General features: G+C 36.2%; 1 protein-coding gene across 1 annotated transcript in view; it reads right to left on the minus strand.

The window, feature by feature from the left end:
• FAF1 (Fas associated factor 1) overlaps positions 1 to 24,270 on the minus strand; it is a 481,294-nt gene that overhangs the window by 286,295 nt on the left and 170,729 nt on the right. Inside the window, exon 5 of the mRNA XM_082688355.1 lies at positions 5,943 to 6,034. Coding sequence (XP_082544481.1) covers positions 5,943 to 6,034 — 92 coding nt within the window. The remainder of the gene's footprint in view (positions 1 to 5,942; positions 6,035 to 24,270) is intronic.

The raw sequence follows: 24,270 nt of genomic DNA on the forward strand, positions 1-24,270 counted from the left end.
ATAGATAAGAACACAGTTGAGAGTCATTAATTTCTTCACGAAGAAGTACATCCTTGAAACTAATATGCACTTCATTCCAGGATTACTTTAGCAAAAAATAACAATGTGGGTTGTCAGAGATCATAAGACCTAGAAAAGATCATAGGAAGCACCTCAACCCAATGACTTTATAGATGAGGAGTTGGGAGCATGAGCAGCATGACTTGGATGAGGTCTCTGTTAAGTGTTACCTAGGTCACTTAACTCTTACTCCAGAGGATTTTTTTGTTAAAATGACCCATCTAGTGAAAAAACTACTCTTGGAATACATCTGAATTACATCTTGAAAACCATACAAAAGTTCACTAAATTTTTTGGCTGTAAAATTACTATATACCTTTCAAATTCCTAACTTGACAGTAAAAACTAACATAGTTCAAACTTCTTTTTGGGGGGGGGGGTTGTTTTTTGTTTTTTAAAGTAAGCTCCACACCCAGTGTGAAGTCCAACTTAGGGCACAAACTCACAACTGTGGTGAGATCAAGACATGAGCTGAGATCAAGAATTGAACAGTTAACTGACTGACTCCCAGGTGCCCCTCAAACTTTTTTTTTTTTGACAGCAAAATGCATTAAGAAACACATTTTTTATCTTTACATCATAATCCAGGGCATACATATTTATTCTACAGATATTTATTGAGCCACTAATTCTGTGTCAGGACTATTCCAAATTCTGAGGATATAGTGGTAAACAGAACAGTCTAAATCCCCTGATCTCTCTTATAGAGCTTTACATTTTAGTAGGAATAAATAAGGTAAGTAAGCTATGTCACTGAATATTAAAAAGTGATAATTTCTTGGACTAAAGACAGATCAGAGAAGGGGGGTAAGGAATATGGGGTTAGGAAGTTTTGTAATTTTAAACTGGATGATCAGAGTGGAGCTCACTTGGAGAATGTGAAAACTGAGCAAAGACGTAAAAGGGTGATGAAACAAATCATGAGAAAATACAGAAAAACAATATTTCAGGCAAAGAAAACACCACAAGATGCTTAACGAATATGTAACTTGATGTCCAACGTAACAAGAAGTCAAATGAACACTGGTAGAGGTAAGCCAGAGAGAGAACAGTCACAGTAGTGACTTGGATGAGGTGTAAGTAGGAATAAGAAATGTGTTGAGCTATGGTCTGACTTTTACTCTGAATGAAACAGGAAACTACTCGAGTGACACGATCAGATTCACATTTAAAAAGAACTTCTTTGTCAGCTATGTTGAAAACAGATGGGAAGGGGTTAGCAGTGGAGGGTAGAAGCACACAGAAGGCTAATGGACTTTATGAAGATAAGGGTGATAATGGCTTATGTCAATGTGATCGTAGAAGTGATGCAAAATAGCTAGATTCTGGATATATTTTGAAGATAGTGCCAAAAGAATTTCTTGACACACTGAATATGGGTTATGACAGAAAGGAGTCAGTAATGACCCTAAAGATTTTAGACTGAACAACTGGAAGAATGAAGTTACTATCAATTGAAATGGGAAAGACTGAAGATGAGGACTTCCATTTGGGGCACGTAAGTTTGAAATGTGTATTAGGCATTTAAGTGAAAAAGACAAGCAGCTGGATATATCAATCTGGAATTTAGGGAACAGGTCCGAGGTGGAGATATCAATTAAAGATATAAAACTGCACATACACATGCACTTAAAAATCATTACATTGGAAAAGATCACCATTGAATTTAGTTATGTGATCATTTCATTAGTACTTTGACAAGAGCACTAACAATTCTTTGCCTAGCCTGGGCTCAGGAGGCCTGGGGAGAAAAAGAGACAAGAAATATAAACAAGCCTTTGGGGGAAGTTTTGTTATTAAGGGGACTAGAGAAATGGAGCAACTGTTGGAAGGGGAAGGGGGATCAAGAGAAAAATAGAAGAAAGAACATCATTTTATGGTTACATTCTTTTAGAGATAATGACCTACTAGAGGAAAACATTGATGATACAGGAAACACATAGAAAAATTAAGAGTGAAGTCCTTGAATAGGCCAGAAGAGATAGAGAATGTAATCCAAAGCAAACATGGAGCCATGGTTTTTGAAAGGACACTGGACAGGCCATCTAGAGTAACAAAAGAGCATGTGTGTAAGTAAACAGAGACAAAGCTGGGAGCTTATAGAACTTTTCTTGTATTGCCTTTGTTTTTGTGAGTGAAACAAAACAAGTAGTCAAGCTGAGAGTGAGAATAAGGAGAAGTGCTTTAAAGGTCTAAAAAAAGGACAAGTATAAAATAACCATTTAGGAGTGTGGATAAACCAGCTAAATATACTGTGATTGCCTAGCAACATTAAGAGACTCTCTAAAGATTATGATCATGAATTTAAAGATACACCAATACCACGATTTTGTTTGCCTGCAGCCATATTCAGCCATAAGGCACAGAACAGATGAGTTGGATTTATTGAAAATAAGAATTTTTGTCATACAGGATCCATAAAGAAAGAGTTGAGACTATATGCAAGACAGTGATTATAATGATTAATTGTGGGATTTAATCCACTCTAAGGAAGGAAGAGAGGACATGAAGGAGGTAATGATCATGAACAGATATAGAAACAATGGACCAGAGGCCTAAGTAATGTGGAAGGATTGTTGGAGTGAAAGTACCAAAGAAAATGAGCTAGAAAGACAAGAGATGGTAGGCAGAAAATAGAAGTCTGAAATTAAGATGTCAGAATCATAATTAAATAATAGGACCAGGGGAAGATATAGCTGATGCAGGGTAGAGGAAAAGATTTCTGTAGGAAAGAAATTCAAATAACTAAGAGGCCAAGGTATTGAAGAACCACTTACAAAGAGTAAATTACTAAGAATTAAGACAGAGAACAATTATACAACAGGACCTTAAAATTATTTTTTACCTTTCTACCTTTCATTATTTTAATTGTTGGATTACTGATAAATGCTTACTCTTACCACTTGATCAAGTCACTACTAACCTTTTGCCACACCACGACCCAAAGATTTTCCACTAAATCTTCCCCCTCAAATCACACATGGCATGATTATATAAATGGATACTTTCTTTAAGTTATTTATTCATTCCTTCATTTCACAAACATTTACTCATGGGACTATGGTAGAAATTGCTGGGATGGGAACCTAATTTTATACAGAGGCCTGTTAGAGAAAGTAATGTTTAAACTGAGACCTGAGGATGAAACAGAGCCACCCATGTGAAGAACTGGGGGTAAAGCATTCCAAGCAGTTGAAGGTACAAGTAAAGATATAAAGTGCTTGGGTCTAATAGAAGAATTAAAAGAGGGTTTCTATGGCTGCATCATGGCACGTGACGATAAGAAAGGCTGAAGATGAGGTCATAGAGGTGAACATTGGGTAAATAATATAATGCCTTTTGAACCATGGTGAGTAGCATGAATTTTATCCAAAGTGCAATAAAAAACTGTTTTAACAGGAGAGTGATATAATTCAATTTATGTTCTTAAAAGATCATTCTGGCTGCCCTGTGGCTAATGTAAGGAAGAACCCAGGAAAGGAAGCTGGAAAAACAATGATGAAGCTATTACACTGGTCTGGGCAAGATGCTAATGGCCTAGGCAGCTCAATAAAAATACTGAAAAGTGATCAGAGTGGAAATATATTTTGGAGACAGAAGCTATAGGACTTACCACAGAATTAGGTGTTGTTTCAAATGGAAAAAGACTGGATGCCCATATTTTTGGATTCAGCAGTGTCTATATGGTGCTGCTGTTTATTGGGGGTAACTGGTAGAGACATAGCATGGAAAGGAAAACCAAGAGCTCCATTTTAAACATGCTAACTTAGAGATGTCATAAGGTATGCAAGTACAAAGTGAATTATCAATTTGGATACATGAATTCACAGACGTATAACCTGGAAATATAAATTTGGGAGCAATCAGAAAATTAATGGCATAGGAATAGCAGAAATCACCTTAGGAAAAGAGTAGATAGAAATAAGTAACTGAAGATATTGTCAGTAACAAAAGACTATGTTCAAATATTAGAATAGACGGCTTTAAGAACATTTTCAAAATAACTGCCTTTCTCTACACAAACGACTGAAAAATGCCATGTGCAACAGATACATATCCATAAACTTCTCAATAAATGAACAAATAAATGATACAGCCATATAAATTAATGCACTTTAGTGTTTTATTTCTTTTTTTTTTAAGATTTATTTACTTATTTATTTGATAGAGAGAGATCACAAGTAGGCAGAGAGGCAGGCAGAGAGAGAGGGAGGAGGAAGCAGGCTCCCTGCTGAGCAGAGAGCCCGATGCGGAACTCGATCCCAGGACCCTGAGATCATGACCTGAGCCAAAGGCAGCGGCTTAACCCACTGAGCCACCCAGGCGCCCTAGTGTTTTATTTCTACCGAGGTTGTTGATTTACTCAGGGAGCATTTCTTTTTATTTTTAAACCTGTGTTTCAATTACAGTAGCACCAGGGGTCAACAACTATGCCTATGGGACAAATATATCCCGTTGCCTACTCTTATATGGCCTAAGAAGTTAAGGGTGATTTTCACATCTTTAAATGGTGAAGGGAAAAAAATCAAAAGAGTAGTTCATGATATGTCAAATTACATAAAATTCAAATTTCTCTGTCCATAAATAAAGATGTATTAGAACACAGTCATGGCTCACTCTTTCACATATTGCCTATGGTTCCTTTCACATTACAACAGCAGAACTAAGTAGCTGCAATGGAGACTGTATTGCCCACAAAGCCTAAAATATTTACAACCTGGTTCCATGAAGAAAGTCTGATATACACCACTAATTTGTATCTAAATTTATAAATACCTTGCTAATGTGAAATTCATATAAATATCTTACTTAAATACTCCAAACACCTCCACATACCAAATGAATTCATGTATACATATTTATAGGCACAATGTCTACCAGAAGTCATTGACAAAGAACTGAACCAAAAGTTGAACACTGTAAGTTTATGCCTAGATACTGAAATATCAAGTTAATAACTATGAAAGGATTTGATTATTATTTGCACTTTAAACATCTAAAACTCTAGAGTTAATTCATTTCTTTCAATCCCTCTCTACTCTCTCTGTCAGACAAAGAAAGAGTGTGTGAAATATTTAATACCTGAAGCTGCTACTGGGTTCTTAAGAACAGCAACTACTGCCTTAAAATTGCAACACTTTATGAAAATTCTTAAAGTACAATTCATTCCATGCACTGGCCATTACCCAAGTAAAAAAGATTATCATTAAATTTTCCAAGTTTAAAAAAATGTCTTATTATTATCTTTGTTCCATAATCAATATTTGGCATACATGTATACATTGTGCATGACTTCTTGCAGGCCAGTAAATAATTGTTCAGTAAATTATTCCAGGGTACTTACTGACACCCTATGAGGTTTAATAAAAAAGTAAAAGCTCTCATAAGAGAGTGCCAAACTGGGGCGCCTGGGTGGCTCAGTGGGTTAAGCCGCTGCTTTCGGCTCAGGTCATGATCTCAGGGTCCTGGGATCGAGTCCCGCATCGGGCTCTCTGCTTGGCAGGGAGCCTGCTTCCCTCTCTCTCTCTCTGCCTGCCTCTCCGTCTACTTGTGATTTCTCTCTGTCAAATAAATAAATAAAATCTTTAAAAAAAAAAAAAAAAAGAGAGTGCCAAACTAACTCCTAAATAACAGAAATAGGAAAAACATGCCATACAGTGTTTTCAATTACATACCTAACTCATTCAAAACTATTGTTGGTTTACCATGAAAATGTTTTTTAACTTGATCAACACTATTTGCGGATTCCTTAAACTAAGTTGCTATTACCAAATTCTATTTCTGTCATATGTATGAAAACTAATAAAAACCAATTTTTATGTATCATTTAGTCAATTGCATGACTTAATTTCCTTTTATTTCTAGGCAATTAAGAAACTCACACTGTCTTCCACATCTCCGGTCTTCCAGCCTTTCAACAGCATTTTAGACACAGGTATCTGAAGTTCATTTTCTAGAATCTGTTTAATCTCTCCTGCATAAATAAGAAAAGACTGAATATTACTAACAAAATAATGTAATCAACATTTATCCATATCCAGGGCTACCAATAATATTAGGCATATGGTACACAATGACATTTGATAAATAAATAAGAATAATTTACATAGTCCAAACTTTAAATCTTAAACAAATGTTGCCCCTTTGAAGAACTCAGGCTTCAAGATTAATTATGACAAAAGACTCTAGAATTAATTAGTTAATTAACTGCAGAGCTCTTTAAAAGAAATAGATACAAGTTTGATTAGAAACAACTTACTTTAAACCAATCAACTGAAAATACCAGTATGTGCTCAGCATGTGGTAGGAATAGCAGGTAAAGTATAAAACTTGAAGTGATACAGTATAAGCACAGCAGATTTTAGAATGAAGATTTGGGCTGAAGCCTTATCTTCAAGAAATAAATATCTATTCTTATTTTTTGTATCATAAAATGAAGAATAATATTGCCTTTCTTAACTATTTCCAGGGTCTAAGGATAAAAGGAAATAACATCCATGAAAGCAGCTAAAAAAATAAAGTCAATGTATATAATCTAGAAGACAATTTAAACTACATTAAAGAGAAAAGCAACAGAATTTCAGAAAAGAAAAAAAATTGTGTTGGATTAAGTAGAGAAGGCTTTATGAGAGAGATGAGACTTAAACCCAGATTGAAGTATAACTGGGTCATGAAGGAGTGCACACCAAGTTATTCTATTCGATGAAGACAAAAGACTTAAAGGTTAAAAAGGCAAAAATGAACATGATGCTAATGAAAAACAGTGAGGAATCAAAATTTTCCCAGTGTTCCAGAAACTGTTTTTCAGGAATCAAGTCTACTAATAAATTAATCGACTAATTTCTAGAACTACAGTATATTAAGCAGATTGTTGAATCAGAATATACAAGCATTGCATATATGTACTTTTATTAGGTTGTTGCTAGTCTATACTTTTTTTTTTTTTAAAGTGTATTTTTAGGGGCGCCTGGGTGGCTCAGTGGGTTAAAGCCTCTGCCTTCGGCTCAGGTCACGATCCCAGGATCCTGGGATTGAGCCCCGCATTGGGCTCTCTGCTCCACAGAGAGCTTGCTTCCTCCTCTCTCTCTGTCTGCTTCTCTGTGATCTCCATCTGTCAAATAAATAAATAAAATCTTAAAAAATAAAAAATAAAAAAGTGTATTTTTAAGAGTATACTTTTTCATACTTTATTTTTGGAGAGAAAGAGAGTGCATGAGCAGGGAAAGGGGCAAACGGAGGGGGAAAGAATCTTAAGCAGGCTTTACATCCAGCATGGGCTCAAACTCATGACCCTGAGATCACGGCCTGAGCTGAAATCAAAAGTTGGATGTTGGGGCATCTTGATGGTTTAGTAGGTTAAAGCCTCTGCCTTTGGCTCAGGTCATGATCCCAGGGTCCTGGGATTGAGCCCTGAATCAGGCTCTCTGCTCAGCAGGAAGCCTGCTTCTCCCTCTCCCTCTGCCTACCTCTCTGCCTACTTGTGATCTCTGTCTGTCAAATAAATAAATAAAATCTTTAAAAAGAAAAAAGGCTCCTGCTTTAAAAAAAAAAAAAAAGTTGGATGTTTAACTGACTGAGTCATCCACACACCCCTAGTCTATAGTTTCAGATAAACACATAACTCAACCCCATTTATAGTAAGTGACTGAATATTGAAAAACCTGATTATGTTATATATTAAAAGAGGAAAAATATTCCATGCTGACAAACGAAGGGGGGAAAAACTTATGCTACACAGTACTATGGAAATACAGGTGCCAAAGTAAGCAGTGCTATAATTAAATGCTTCATGGCCTTAAGTGACAAAGTCTTACTTCCCCCAAAAAAATTCCTATCTGGGCACTTTTGATAGTGACTAAATGTCATAATATATTTTACAAGCACAAACCTTTATCAACTTTAGACTTTGAAAATGTCATTGCTGACAAAGAATTTATGGAAACAGTAGGAAAATGAGCCATACTTTTTATATCAAATACATATAAACATTGACTTTTCATTTATGGGCTTTTCATTTATGGCTAGTATTTCTAGAGCTCTCCTTGTCTGGAACTGAGCTTATGCTCTTTCAATTCCACCCAGTACTTTCCTCTTAGAAACTGACCTTCACCTGAACAGTTTCTACTTAGACTCCTGGAGATACTCTTAGCATTCATAATCTAAGAGAAGTTTCTTAAAGAAAAAAACAAAAATAGATTTTAAGTTGAAGTTGCAGTTACTCTTTGCAACAAGTTTGGATAACATATAAAAAGTTTAATTCCACAGGAAAAGAAGAATGGAAAACAAAACCAGAATTTTGACAGCTGCCTGAGTTCCTCATATTTTAAAAATTTATTCTGTTGGTCTCAATTTCTTCTTTTGTAAAGAAGGGATAATTATAGTACCAACACTTAATTGGGTTTCTGCACTAAATCACAGAAGACATGGAAATATTTTGTATGAGTGTATGTTTCAAAAAATGTTGATTATTTTGATTTGTATTAACTTAGGTAATACACACATAAATGTCTAGTATAGTATTTGGCCAGAATAGATTCTAAATAAACAGTAATTATTGTTTTAGGGATATCCAAAATAATTTAGGTCAGTGAAGTACTAGAATGCAGCAAGTTTCAGAGCCAGTATGTGTATCTGGGTCTTTCTGACACCAAAGATCTTAACACAAAATGGCACTGCCACTACAGCATCCTAGTATGTCACTTAGAAAAATGTGCAGATATGCAGATGTCATTAAGAGCAGTCCACTGAACTTGCAAACCATATATCTGATAGGGCGTCAATATCTAAAATATATAAACAACTCACAACATAATACCAAAACACTTATATACATATATACATACATACATACATACATACATACATACACACACACACCCACACATACTCCAATTAAAAATGGTCAAGGGTGTCTGGGTAGCTCAGTTGCTTAAACATCCAGCTCTTGGTTTCAGCTAAGGTCATGATCTCAGGGTTCTGGGATCATGCCGTGTTAGGCTCCACACTCAGTGGAAAGTCTGCTTAAGGATTCTCTCCCTCTTCTCTGTCCCTTCCCTTGTTCTTTCTCACTCTCTAAAATAAACGAAACAAATCTTTTTAAAAAAAAAATAGGCAAAGGACCTGAACAGATACTCTTCCAAAAAAGATATACAAATGGCCAACAGGTAAATAAAAAGATGCTCAGCATCACTAATTATTAGGGAAATGCAAGTCAAAACCACAATGAGATATCACCTCATGCCTACTAGAATGGCTTCTATCAAAAAGACGAACAATAACAAATTCTACAAAGATTGGAGAAAAGGGAACCCTTATACACTTCTGGTAGAATTGTAAATTAGTACAAGCACTAGAGAAAACAGCATGGAGCGTTCTCAAAAAATTAAAAACAGAACTACCGTATCATCCAGCAATATAACAACAACAACAAAAAAAAAACCACAACACTGCATCAAAGAGCTATCTACACCCCCATGTTCAAAGCAGCATTATCTACAACAGCCAAAATACTGAACCTAATTGTCCAATGACGGATGAATGAATAAAGAAGTTGTGATGTATGTATACATTTCAATATTATTCAGACATAAAAAAAGAAAGAAATCCTGACTTTTTTATAACATGAACAGACCCTGAGGGCATTATGCTAAGTGAAAGAAGACAGATATAGAAAGACAAATACTATATATCTCACTTACATATGGATCTAAAAGAAGAAGATGAAGAAGAAGAAGAAGACGAAGAGAAGGAGGAGGAGGAAGAGGAAGAAGAAACACAAAAAAAGAGATCAGATTTGTAGTAGCCAGAAGTGGAGAGTTAGGAATTGGATGAAGGTGTTCAACAGGTACAACTTCCAGTTATAATAAGCGCTGGGGATATAATATATAACATGAAGACTACAGTTAACACTACTATGCAGTATATTTTAAAGTTGTTGAAACTTCAGTGGGGGAATTTGAAATAAAAGTGAAAAAAAAATTGATCTCCCCAAGGATCTTGGTGTTCATGGGGGTCATTTTAAGAAACATGCCCTTATTTAGAGAAACCTCCACACCTAGGATTTCTTTTCCTTCAGGTAATCCCTCCACCCTAGGAGGGATTATTAGATTAAACTTCCAAAATTACTTTTTTGTAAGGCATGCTCATTTACTGGATAATGGAAAACTATTTTTTGTTCAGTGATTTTTGTTTTCATCCTAAAAGAAAATGGTAGAAAACAAATCATTTTTTAAAAATTAATTTATTTATTTGACAGACAGCGTTTGCGAGCAGGCAGAAGGGCAGGCAAAGAGAGAGGAGGAAGCTGGGTCCTTGCTGAGCAGAGAGCCTGATGCGGGGCTTGATCCCAGGACCCTGAGATCATGACCTGAGCTGAAGGCAAATGCTTAACCCACTGAGCCACCCAGGCGCCCCACAAATCATTATTTTTGTTAACATTAAATCTTTGGGAATTAAAATAAATAAATAAACAAAGAGATAAATGCCATTGTTGAGAGAGTAAATCCTTGGAGTTCCCAATACAGGGAGGAACCCTCCCTTTTTTGTGTATTTACATAAGATGATGGATGTTAATTAAACTTACTGTGGTAATCACTTTACGATATATGCAAGTCAAGTCATTATGCTATACACTTCAAAAGTATACAGTGCTGCATATCAATTATATCTCCGTAAAACTGCAGAAAGACTTTTGTAAAAGAGTCCATTGAATCCAGTAGCATACTTTCAAAAAAACCCAACTCAGATTATGATATACATATATATGTATATCATATATATGATATACATATAATAAAATTCACCCATGAATTTTGACAATATATTCACCACTGTAACCACTACCACAATTAGGATAAAGGACATTTCCTCTATCACAGAAAGATACTCCTACCTCTTTGAAACAAAAACCTTCTCTCACCCAACCACTGACCTTTCTTCTCACTCTAAAGATTAGTTCTGTTATCTTTTATGCCTGGGTTCTTTTGCTCTACTTAATGTTTTTGACATTCAGCTACACTGTTGCATGTACCAATAAGTTTATTTTTCATTATTTAGTAGTATTTCATTACATTGTAAGGTAGGCAGCTTCTGAAATGGCTTCCAATGTTCCCCACCCTTATAGTATTCATGCCTTTTGTAATTCCCTCTCCCATGAGTGTGTACCAAGTTACTTGGTACCAAGTTACTTCAATGAAGTACCAAGTTACTTCAATGAAGCAAATATAATAATGGTGATGGGATGTGACTAATGAGACAGGTTTTAAGACTATGGTCTCCACAAACCATAAGTGACTCTTAATCTCATAAAACAAACTGAGGGTTGCTGAGGGGAGGGGGTTCGGGAGAGGCGGGTTGGGTTATCGACATTGGGGAGGGTATGCGCTATGGTGAGTGCTGTGAAGTGTGTAAACCTGGCAATCCATAGACCTGTACCCCTGGGGATAAAAATATATTATATGCTTATAAAAAATAATAATAAATTTAAAATTTTAATTAAAAAAAAAGACTATGGTCTCCATCTTGCTACACACTCTCTCTCTTGCCCTTTACTTGTTCTCTCTGATGAGAAAGCAAACTGGTATAGAGAGAGGCAAACACAGTAAGGAATAGAGGGCAGCCTCCAACCAAGACTGAGTGAAGAGCTGAGTCTCTTGGTTCAATAGCCCACATGGAAATGAATCTGTCAGCAACCACATCAATGATCTCAAAAGTTTATATTTCCCTGAGATGAGCCTTGAGATGACAAACTGATTGCAGCTTAGCTAAGCCACACCTGGATTCCTTATCTATACAAATGGTGAGATAACAAATTTTCTTAACCAGCTAAATTTTGAGTCATTTGTTACACAGCAACAAATAAAATACATATGGATATTGCAGTATTTGTTTATACATTCGCCAGCTGATGAACATTGGCAGTGTTTATATTTTTTCCCTAGTGCAAATAAAGATATGATGAACATTGTGTAAACCCTTTTGTAAATATGTGTTGATTTCTCTTGAACAAATACTTGAGAATGGAATTGCTAGACTGTATGATTAACTTTATTTTTAAAACCGCCAAACTGTTTTCCCAAGTGATTATACCATTACGAATTCCAACAAAGTTCCAATGGCTGCATATCACTATCAACAAAAAGAATTTTTTGTCCTTTTAATTTTAGCCATTCCGGTGGCTATGGTTTCTAAATGTGGCTTTAATTTATATTCTCTGATGATTAATAATAACTAATGACACTGATCATCTTCTTGTGTGCTTCAAGGATAATGCATATCTTCTATAAAGCACTGAATAGATGTGCTACAAGTGGACCTTGCATTGTTCTTAATCTTAGGAGGGAAGAATTTGGTTTTTAATTATCAAGTATTATATTAGTTATATGTTCTTCAGCAATGTGTTTTATGAGGTTGACAAAGTTTCCCTCTATTCTTACTAGTTGTTTGTTGTTGTTGTTGTTTTAATTTTTCAACATGAATGGGTGTTGAGTGCTTTTTCTTCCACCTACTGAAATGATCAGATGAATTTTCTCACTTATTATTCTAATACGGTGAATTACAAAAATAAATTATAAGCTGTTAAGCAAGCTTTGCATTCCTGGATAAACTCACTTGACCATGAGGTATATTATATACTTACGTATGTATTTTATTGTATTTTACTAAATTTAACTTGCAAATTCTTTTTTAAGATTCTATTTATTTATTTGAGAGCATGTGAGCAGGAGAGCTCAAGAGCGGGGTCAGGGGCAGAGGGAGAAAGACAAGCAAGCCATATGCTGAGCACAGAGCCCAACTTGGGGCTTGATCTCATGAAACTGAGATCATGACCTGAGCCAAAATCAAGAGTTGGACCTTAACCAACTGAGCCACCCAGGCACCCCAACCTGCAAATATTTTGTAAAGAACTTTTCTGCCTCTATAATTTTAAGAAATATTGGTCTGTAGCTTTCTTTTCCTGTAATGTCTTTGTCTGGTTTTAGTATTAATGTTGATTTCATGAAATGAATTAAGAAATACTCTATTTTTGAATGATTGCTAGTATTTCTTCCTTTAATATTAGATAGACTTTATCAGTGAAGACATGTAATATTGGGTTTGCTTTTGGGGGATGTTTTTGATTATCAACTCAATTTATATACTGGATACACACCTACTTAGATTTTTTATTCTTTCTTCTGTTGGCTATATTTTGTACCTTTAAAATAATCTTCATAGCTACTTAAAGTTTGATGTATCTTTTAAATTTACTGGCATAAATTTGTTCTTGATGTTGCCTTATAGCCCATTTAATGTCTATAGGTTCCTTTCACTTCCAATATGAACAACTTGTGCATTCTTTCTTTTGTTCTTATTCACAGTAGCAAGTAAATTATCAATTTTATTCATCTTCTCAAAAAAAGCTGTAAGTTTTATTTTGTTCATTTTCTCTACTATTTATCCATTTTCTGCTTTATAGATTTCTGCTTGTGTGTATACACATACATAATTTGCCTCCTTTTACAGTTACTTTGGAATTTTATTTGTTCTCTTTTTTTAAAAAGATTATTTATTTATTTATTTGACAGACAGAGATCGCAAGTAGGCAGAGAGGCAGACAGAGAGAGAGAGAGATAGAGAGAGAGGAAGAAGCAGGCTCCCCACTGAGCAGAAAGCCCGATGCGGGGCTCAATCCCAGGACCCTGGGATCATGACCTGAGCTGATGGCAGACGCTTTAACCCACTGAGCCACCCAGGTGCCCCTTATTTGCTCTTTTTAAACAAAAATTAATATCTTCATTATGATTGGCAGGAAATAAACTACACATATTTAAAATCTACAATCTCATAAGTTTTGACAAATACATCCAAAAGGTGAAATTCATCATAATCAAGATTATAAATTTAGGGGCACCTGGGTGGCTCTGTTGTTAAGCCTCTGCCTTCAGCTTGGGTCGAGCCCTGCCTCAGGCTGCCTGCTCACCTGAAAGCCTGCCTGCTTCTCCCCCTCCCACTCCCCTTGCTTGTCTCTCTTGCTGTGTCTCTCTCAGTCAAATAAATAAAATCTTTAAAAAAAAAAAAAGGTTGTAAATTTATCCATTACTCCCCCCCCACCAAGGTTTTTTATGCCCCTTGGTAATTCCTCTATATCTCCTTACTTCATCCCCAGAGAACTGCTGATTTAATTTCTGTAACTATGGTTTAGTTAGCATTACCTAAGATTTTCTATAAATGGAATTGCATAATATACTTTTTAAATCTGGCTTCTTTCACTCAAAAAAGTCTGAGATTCTCTCACATGGTTGTGTGTAACAAGACTTTTATCACTAAGTACTATTACATTATATAGATATACAACAATGTGTTTATCCATCTACTGGTTTATGGGTATTTGGAGTTATCTACGTTTGGTGTTTTTACAAATAAATTGCCATAAACAACAGTGTATATAGTTTTGATAGACACGTTTTCATTTCTCTTGAGTAAATACTTAGAAGAGGAAAGGCCATTGTATAATAACTTTGTAGGAAACTGCCACTCTTTGCTGAAGTGGTTTCTATTGTGATGTCTTCAAATTTACTAATCTTTTCTTCTTCACTGTCTAATCTGTTAATCCCATCTGGTAAAATTTTTCATCTCAGACATCATGGTCTTCAGCTCTAGACACTCAGTTTGGGTCATTTTAATATTTCCAATGACTTATTTTAAATCTTTCCTCTTTTTTATTTTTATATTTTTTATAATTACAATAGACATTTATTTAAAGTAATACATTTGCAGCTTAAATAGTTCTAAATTGTACATTTCATGTTTACTCAACATCTTAAAATTATTTGTAGGACAGCTGCTACCACAGATTTTAATTCCATGATTATTTCTTTGCCCGTCTCTTTCTTCCCCAAATAACTTCTTTCAGATATGGTTCAAGGTAGAATTTATCCTCTTCATATTCTGTCCACTGCTCTTTAGGCAAAATCTGCTGCCTCATAGTCAGGCCTAGTACTCTCTTAATGCGAAACATCCTGTCATTATAAAGGTTCCCAAGAACTCTTCTTATGGTCTCTTTCACATTATCATTCTCATATATCATTTTGCATTAACCCCAGCTTATTGAACTCTGCCACCACAGGCAACCACAAGCCTGCTCACATTTTTTACCCTTTTCCACTCTCTTTTAAATGTAAGTGTAAGAGAGTTAAAAAACCATTTTAATGTCTGTACCTGCTAATTCCAAAATCTATGTCAGTTCTGAGTTGCTTTTAATTACTCTCCTCATTATGGGCCAGGTTTTTCTGCATCTTTGAATGCCTGGCAATTTTTATTGGATGCCAGACATTGTGAATTTTGCTTCGATGAGCAATGAATACTTTTTTATTCCTATAAATATTCTCGGGCTTTGTTCTAAAATACAGGTAAGTAACTTGGAAACAGTTCAATGTGCTTGGGTCTTGCTACTAAGATGTCAGAGAGTATCATCCAAATAGTATTTAATCTAATGCTAACTATTCCGATACCAATGCAAAAGCCTTGAGGTTTTCCAATTCAGCATGTGAGCACAGACACTATTCCTAATAGTATTCCTTCTAAGCCTTTTGGGTGGTTTATTTAGCTGTTTTGGGAGTGAAGGAAAATCCTGTTGCTGTCAGTGGAAGGAGGGGAGGGGACACTTTTCCTATTTCTTAGTAGAAGGGCTGAACATTGCTTCTAGAACTTCCTTCTTTTGTAATTAAGCATTTGAACTACAAATTTCCCACTCAATACCACTTTGTCAGCATCAAACAAATGTTGATATGCCATGTTTCCATCTTAATTCAGTTCAACATATTTTCTATTTTTTTTTGTGATTCCTTCTTCGGCCTTTGGTTTATTTAGAAATGCTGTTTAATTTCCAAATATATCAGAATTTTCCAGACTCTTGATTTCTATTAATTCTACTACTGTCAGAGAACACACATCACATGATTTTTATAAACTTTTAGTGAGTTGTTTTATGGGTGAGTATATTTTCTGCCTTAATGAACGTACCAACTGCACATGAAAAGAATATGTATTTTGCTGTGGTTATGAGGAGTCTACAACACTTCAAATAGGTCAAATTGGTTGATATGTTGTTCATATTTGCTGTTGTTCTGAACATTTACTATTAGAAAGGAAGTGGACCTTGCATTGTTCTTAATCTTAGAAGGGAAGAATTTGGTTTTTAATTATCAAGTATTATATTAGTTATATGTTCTTCAGCAATGTGTTTTATGAGGTTGACAAAGTTTTATGAGGTTGACAAAGCTGTACTCTCCAATTACCACTGTGGATTTGTCCTTTTTTCATATCAGTTCTATCAGGTTTTGCTTCATATACTTTCAAACTCTGTTATTAGATATGTGCATATTTATGATAGTATGTCTTTGTGATGACTGTGATGAGTTGCCATGTTCATCACAAAATGTGTCCATTTGGCCTTAATAATACTCCTTGTCCAGAAGTCTACTTCATTTAATATCAACATAATAAAATGTTACTAACATTTCATATACTGATTAGCATTTTCCTATGTACATTTTAATATTATACTTAAAGTAGGTTTCTTGTACATACATATTTCATTTTCCTTTTTTATCCAGTCTCACAATTTCTACTTCCTAGTAAGAATGTGAGACAGGGACACCTGGGTGGCTCAGTCAGTTGAGCTTCTGACTCTTGGTTTCCATTCCAGTCATGATCTCAGGGTCAAAGGAATGAGCTATGTCAGGCTTCCAGCTTGGTGCAGAGTCTGTTTGGGAGTCCTACCCCTCTTCCTCTCCCTCCCCTCTTACCCCTTCCCAGATGCATGGGTACAGGTGTATGCTCTAAAATAAATAAATAAAATCTTAAAAAAAAAAAAAAAGAATGTGAGATAATTTATATTAATTATAGTTATGGTCTTATTGCTTTTATATTCATCCTATCTTATTTTTTGTTTTATTATCTCTTTCTACCTTCATTTGAATTTACTATTTTTAGGTATTCCCTTTCATTTCAACCCTTGGCTTAATAACTATAATCTGCATTTCACTGTTGTAGGGATTGCTCCTAGGTTTACAATTTGAATTTTTTTTAAAGATTTTATTTATTTATTTGACAGAGAGAGAGGGATCACAAGTAGGCAGAAAGGCAGGCAGAGAGAGGGGGGAAGCAGGCTCCCTGCTGAGCTGAGAGCCCAATGTGGAATTCAATCCCAGGACCCTGAGACCATGACCTGAACCGAAAGCAGAGGCTTAACCCACTGAGCCACCCAGGCGCCCCTACAATTTGAATTTTTATCTATTTTTTTAAGTAGGCTCCATGTCCAGTGGGGAGCCCAAAACAGGGCTTGACTTCATAACCCTGAGTTCAAGACCTGAGCTGAGACCAAGAGTCAGAACTTTAACTGACTGAGTCACCCAGGTACCCCAATATGTACTTTTAACTTAATACAGTCTGCTTTAAATAATACAGGACTTATAACAGTATATTTATATTTTCCTTTCCTGTTGTGTTAGTGTTTTCATACATTTTATACATTTACTTCTACATAATTCATAAATGCCACAATATACTGCAATTACTTTCACTTTTCAAACATCAATCTTTTTAAAAATTAAAAATAAAAAAATTTCCCAAATATTTATAATTTCTGGTTTTATTTATTTGTGTTGATCAATTTTCCATCTCTTATCATTTATATTATTTGTGTTGATCAATTTTCCATCTCTTATCATTTCCTTAAAGCCTAAGAAACTTTCTTTAACATTTCTTCAAGTTTCTGTGTGCAAAATATCATTTAGTCTTCATTTCTAAAAGATACTTTTGTGGAATACAGCATTCTAAGTTAACATTTTATTCCTTTAGCACTTAAAAATATCACTGACTTGTACTGGCTCTGATAAGTCTGGTCTCTAATCACTATTTTTAAACGTTTCCCTATATGCAATTTGTCTTTGTTTTCTTACCTCTGCTACTTTCAAATTTTTTGTGCTATTGATTTACAATTTTATTATGATGTACCTTGATATGGTTTCCCTTGAGTTACTCCTGATGGAGTTCCTAAGCTGCTTATATCTGTAAGTTTATATTTTTCATTTCTAACTAGCTCCTCTAATTCAGGAACTTTTTAAAAAATATTTTATTTATTTATTTCTTTGACAGACAGAGATCACAAGTAGGCAGAGAGGGAGGCAGAGAGAGATAGGGGAAAGCAGGCCCCCCACTGAGCAGAGAGCCCGATAGAGGGCTCGATCCCAGGACCCTGGGATCATGACCTGGGCCGAAGGCAGAGGCTTTAACCCACTGAGCCACCCAGGTGCCCCTAATTCAGGAACTTTAATCACAGATACATTAGACCACTCTCTATGGCCCCCATGGGTCACTCAGGCTCCATTCCACTATCCACCCCACACACAGCAAAAGCACAAATACAAAATATATTTGCTGTGTGTACTTCACTTTGCATTGTTTTTATTGGTATGTTCTCAAATTCATTGATCTTTTCTTTAATAGCATCTAACCTCATAAACCCTTTTGGGTAAATTTTTTGGGGGAGGGGCAGATGTTATACCTTAACTCCAGAATTTCTATTTGGTTAATTTTCAGTATTTCTCATTTCTTTCCTCATTGCATTCCTGACTTCCTTTAAACTCTTAAGAATAGTTACAACAACTGTTTTTAAACCTTCATCTCCTAATTCTATTTTTTTTTTTAAAGATTTTATTTATTTGTCAGAGCGAGCGAGAGCGAGCACAGGCAGACAGAGTGGAAGGCAGAGTCAGACGGAGAAGCAGGCTCCCGGCTGAGCAAGGAGCCCGATGTGGGACTCGATCCCAGGATGCTGGGATCATGACCTGAGCCGAAGGCAGCTGCTTAACCAACTGAGCCACCCAGGCGTCCCTCCTAATTCTATTATTGCCACTGATGTATTTTTATTTCCAAAAATTTCTTCAGGTTATGAGTCACATTTGGCTGCTTCTCATATCTACTAGTTTTTGACTAAATACCATTCATAGTAAGTGTTTGCATTAAGTGGTTTGCCTTTAAAGAGTGTAAGAAGATTATTCTAGAAGGCCCTTAACTTTCACACACATCAGATTGATCCTTTTTAGACTCCTTTACAACACTTTTTAAGATGGATCTAAAGCAGCAATTCTCAAAAGTACAGATTTCTTGAGACTGACTGTACAAAAGTAATGCTAAGTAAAACTGCTGATACTTTATCAGAAATCGAAGTGGTGGTGCTGAGGAGCACCTGGGTGACTCAGTCAGTTAAGTATCTGACACTTGATTTTGGCTCAGGTCATGATTTCAGGGTGGTAAGATAGAGCCCATGTCATGCTCCTCACATAATGAGGAGTCAGCTTGAGATTCTCTCTCTTGCTCTTCTTCTATTCCTTCCTCCACTTGCACTCTCTCTAAATAAATAAATAAAATCTTTACAAAAAAAAAAAAAGTAGAGATGCCTGGGTGACACAGTCAGTTAAATGCCCAACTCTTGGTTTTGGTTCAGGTCATGATCTCAGGGTTATAAGACCAAGCCCCACATTGGGCTCTGTGCTCAGCCCACTGTCTGCTTAAGACTCTCTCACCTTCTCCCTTTGCCCCTTCCCCCCAGCTCTCGCTCTCTCTCAAATAAATAATAAAAAATAAAAGGTAGTGGTGTTAAGCTGAAGTAGTAGTCATTGTACTATATCCTTAACCATAAAATATTTGTATTTAAAAAAGCCATAAAATAACAAAACTTATTATTTGTATTAAATCTTGTGCTTTTAATATTATGTGTGATGAAACTGGAAGTACTCCTAAAGCTTGTCTGCTACACACTAAAGTACAATTGTTGTTCTGAGGCAAAGGACATGTACAATGTGAGATGAACTGTTTTTTCAAAGAACACCATTTTTACTTGAGCAAATGATGTCACACCATATTATTCAGACTTGACATTGTCTTAAAAAGGAACAAAATAAGCCCATCAATTCAAGAAAAACAAATGACAACTTTTTGTCAATGACAAAATTTGAGCCTTCAAACTGAATTCCAAATTTAAAAAAAAATTTTTATACGTCATTATGAGCTTTACAACTTCCCCTTACTTAAAATACTTTTCTGTGAGATCAGTGATATTAACAAATGTGATTTACTGATATCACTTAAGGCCATGTATCAATATTTGGTTGATCTATTTAAATAAGCAAACCAATATTTTCCAAATAACTATCTTTTTTTTTACTCATTGTGCCATTTTAATTATTTTTATTTTTATTTATTTATTTATACTTATCTATTATTTATTTATTCGGTGAGCACTATTTACCTTTTTTTTTAATCATCTGTTACTCCATCCCTCATCCCCCTCCTTTCCAGAACCCTCAGTTTGGTTCCCAGAGTCCAGTCTCCCATGGTTTGTCTCCTTCTCTGATTTCTTCCCATTCACAGTTTTCCCCTCCCTTCCCCTATGGTGCTCTGCGCTATTATATTCCATGTATAAGTGAAACCATATGATAATTTGTCTTTCTCTGCTTGACTTATTTCACTTAGCATAATACCTTCCAGTTCCATCCAGGTCAATATAAATGGTGGGTATTCATCCTTTCGGATGGAGGCATAATACTCCATAGAATATATGGGTCATATCTTCTTTATCCTTTCATCCGTCTTGGTTCTTTTCACAGTTTGGCTATTGCTATAAACATTGGGGTACAGATGGCCCTTCTTTTTACTAAATCTGTGCCTTTGGAGTAAATACCCAGTACTGCAATTGCTGGGTCGTACGGCAGCTCTATTTTTAACTTTTTGAGGAACCTCCATACTGTTTGCCAGAGTGGCTGTACCAACTTGCATTCCCACCAATAGTGTAAGAGGGTTCCCCTTTCTCTACATCCTCACCAACACTTGTTGTTTCCCATCTTGTTAATTTTTGCCATTCTAAGATGGTATTTCAGGGTGGTTTTGATTTGTATTACCCTGATGGCTAGTGATATTGAGCATTTTTTCATATCATCTATTATCCATTTGAATGTCTTCTTTTGAGAAGTGTCTGTTCAAGCTCTGCCCATTTATAGACTGGATTATTTGTTTTTTGGGTGATGAGACTGGTAAGTTTTTTAGACATCTTGGATACCAGCCCTTTATCTACACTGCCATTTGTGATATCTTCTCCCATTCTGTGGGTTGCATCTTAGTTTTGTTGACTGTTTCCTTTGCTGTGAAAAAGCTTTTTATCTTGATGAACTCCCAAAAGTTCATTTTCACTTTTGTTTCCCTTGCCTTTAGAGACATGTCTTGAAAGAAATTCCTTTGGCCAGTGTCGAAGAGGTTACTATGTCTAGTTCTCCTATGTTCGCCTCTAGATTTTGATGGATGTCAATATACTCAACAAGATCCTAGCCAACAGGATCTAATAGTACATTAAAAGGATTATTCACAGCAACCAAGCAGGATTTATTCCTGGGATGCAAGGGTGGTTTAACATCCACAAATCAAACAACATGATAGATCACACTAATAAAAGAAAAGACAAGAACCATATGATCCTCTCAATTGATACCAAAAAAAAAAAAGCATCTGAAAAAATACAGCATCCTTTCCTGGTTAAAACTCTTCAAAATACAGGAACAGAGGGAACATACATCAATATCATAAAAGCCACCTATGAAAAGCCCACAGCAAATATCATTCTCAATAGGGTAAACTCAGAACTTTTCCTTAAGGTCAGGAACACAACAGGGATGCCCATTCTCACCATTATTGTTCAACATAGTACTAGAAGTCCTAGCCTCAGCAATCAGACAACAAAAAGAAATAAAAAGCACTCAAACTGGCAAAGAAGTCAAACTCTCACTCTTCACAGATGACATGATACTTCAGGTGAAAAACACAAAAGACTCCACCCCCAAACTACTAGAACTCATATAGCAATTCAGCAATATGGCAGGATACAAAATCAATGTGCTGCAATCTGTTGCATTTCTAAACACTAATAATTTGACTAAAGAAAGAGAAATCAGGAGGAGGAGTCAAGATGGCGGAGAAGTAGCAGGCTGAGACTACTTCAGCTAGCCGGAGATCAGCTAAATAGCTTATCTAAAGATTGCAAACACCTGCAAATCCATCGGCAGATGGAAGAGTAGAACAGCAATTCTGGAAACAGAAAAACAACCACTTTCTGAAAGGTAGGACCGGCAGAAAAGTGAATCCAAAGCAACGGGAAGATAGACCCCAGGGGGAGGGGCCGGCTGCCGGCAAGCGGGAGCAACGGAGCACAAAATCAGGACTTTTAAAAGTCTGTTCCACTGAGGGACATCGTTCAAGAGGCTAAACCGGGGCGAAGCCCACGCGGGGTCAGCGGGAACTCAGGTCCCGCAGGGTCACAGAAGGATCGGGGGTGTCTGAGTGTCGCAGAGCTTGCAGGTATTGTAATGGGAAAGCCGGCTACAGAGACAGAGCTGACAGTAAGCTCACAGCTCGGTGTTACCTTGAATTGGTCGCAGGCTCGGTGAGCTCAGGAGTGGGGCCCCGGGCTCTCGGCTCCTCCGGGCCGGAGACCAGGAGGCCGCCATTTGTATTCCCATCCTCCCTAACTCTATGTAAAGCGCTCAGGGAACAAAAGCTCCTGAAAACAAACCTGAGCTGATTACTCACCCTGGCTCCTGGTAAGGGCAGTGCAATTCTGCCTGGGGCAAAGACACTTGAGAATCACTACACCAGGCCCCTCCCCCAGAAGATTAACAAGAAATCCAGCGGAGACCAAGTTCACCTACCAAGGAGTGCGGTTTCAATACCAAGGAGAGCAGCAGAATTCCAGAGGAGGAGAAAGCAAAGCACAGAACTCATGGCTTTTTCCCTGTGATTTTTTTTAGTCTTGCAGTTAATTTAATTTTTTTTTCATTTTTTGTTTTTTTTCTCGCCTTCAGGTAAATTTTTTTTTCTTTTACCTTTTAATTTTTTAACGTTTTTTAACTAGTTTCTCTAATATATACATTTTTTCTTTTTTATATTTTTCTTTATTTGTTTTCTTTTTTTTAAATTCTTTTCTTTTTTTTTTCTTTTCCTTCCTTTCTTCCTTTTTGAACCTCTTTTCATTCCCTTTCTCCCTCCTCACGATTTGGGATCTCTTCTAATTTGGTTAAAGCATATTTTCCTGGGGTTGTTGCCACCCTTTTAGTATTTTACTTGCTCCTTCATATACTCTTATATGGACAAAATGACAAGACGAAAAAATTGACCACAAAAAAAAGAACAAGAGGCAGCACCGAAGGCTAGGGAACTAATTAATACAGACATTAGTAATATGTCAGATCTAGAGTTCAGAATGACAATTCTCAAGGTTCTAGCCGGGCTCAAAAAAGACATGGAAGATATTAGAGAAACCCTCTCGGGAGATATAAAAGCCCTCTCTGGAGAAATAAAAGAACTAAAATCTAACCAAGTTGAAATCAAAAAAGCTATTAATGAGGTAAATCAAAAATGGAGGCTCTCACTGCTAGGATAAATGAGGCAGAAGAAAGAATTAGTGATATAGAAGACCAAATGACAGAGAATAAAGAAGCTGAGCAAAAGAGGGACAAACAGCTACTGGACCACGAGGGGAGAATTGAAGAGATAAGTGACACCATAAGACGAAACAACATTAGAGTAATTGGGATTCCAGAAGAAGAAGAAAGAGAGAGGGGAGCAGAAGGTATACTGGAGAGAATTGTTGGGGAGAATTTCCCCAATATGGCAAAGGGAACGAGCATCAAAATTCAGGAGGTTCAGAGAACGCCCCTCAAAATCAATAAGAAAAGGCCCACACCCCGTCACCTAATAGTAAAATTTACAAGTCTCAGTGACAAAGAGAAAATCCTGAAAGCAGCCTGGGAAATGAATTCTACTGTAAAAATATTAGATTGGCAGCTGACTCATCCACAGAGACCTGGCAGGCCAGAAAGAGCTGGCATGATATTGTCAGAGCACTAAACGAGAAAAACATGCAGCCAAGAATACTATATCCAGCTAGGCTATCATTGAAAATAGAAGGAGAGATTAAAACCTTCCAGGACAAACAAAAACTGAAAGAATTTGCAAACACCAAACCAGCTCTACAGGAAATATTGAAAGGGGTCCTCTAAGCAAAGAGAGAGCCTACAAGTGGTAGATCAGAAAGGAACAGAGACCATATACAGTAACAGTCACCTTACAGGCAATACAATGGCACTAAATTCATATCTCTCAATAGTTACCCTGAATGTT

This window comes from Mustela nivalis (assembly GCF_964662115.1).
Source record: "Mustela nivalis genome assembly, chromosome: 10".
Classification (NCBI taxonomy): Eukaryota; Metazoa; Chordata; class Mammalia; order Carnivora; family Mustelidae; genus Mustela; species Mustela nivalis.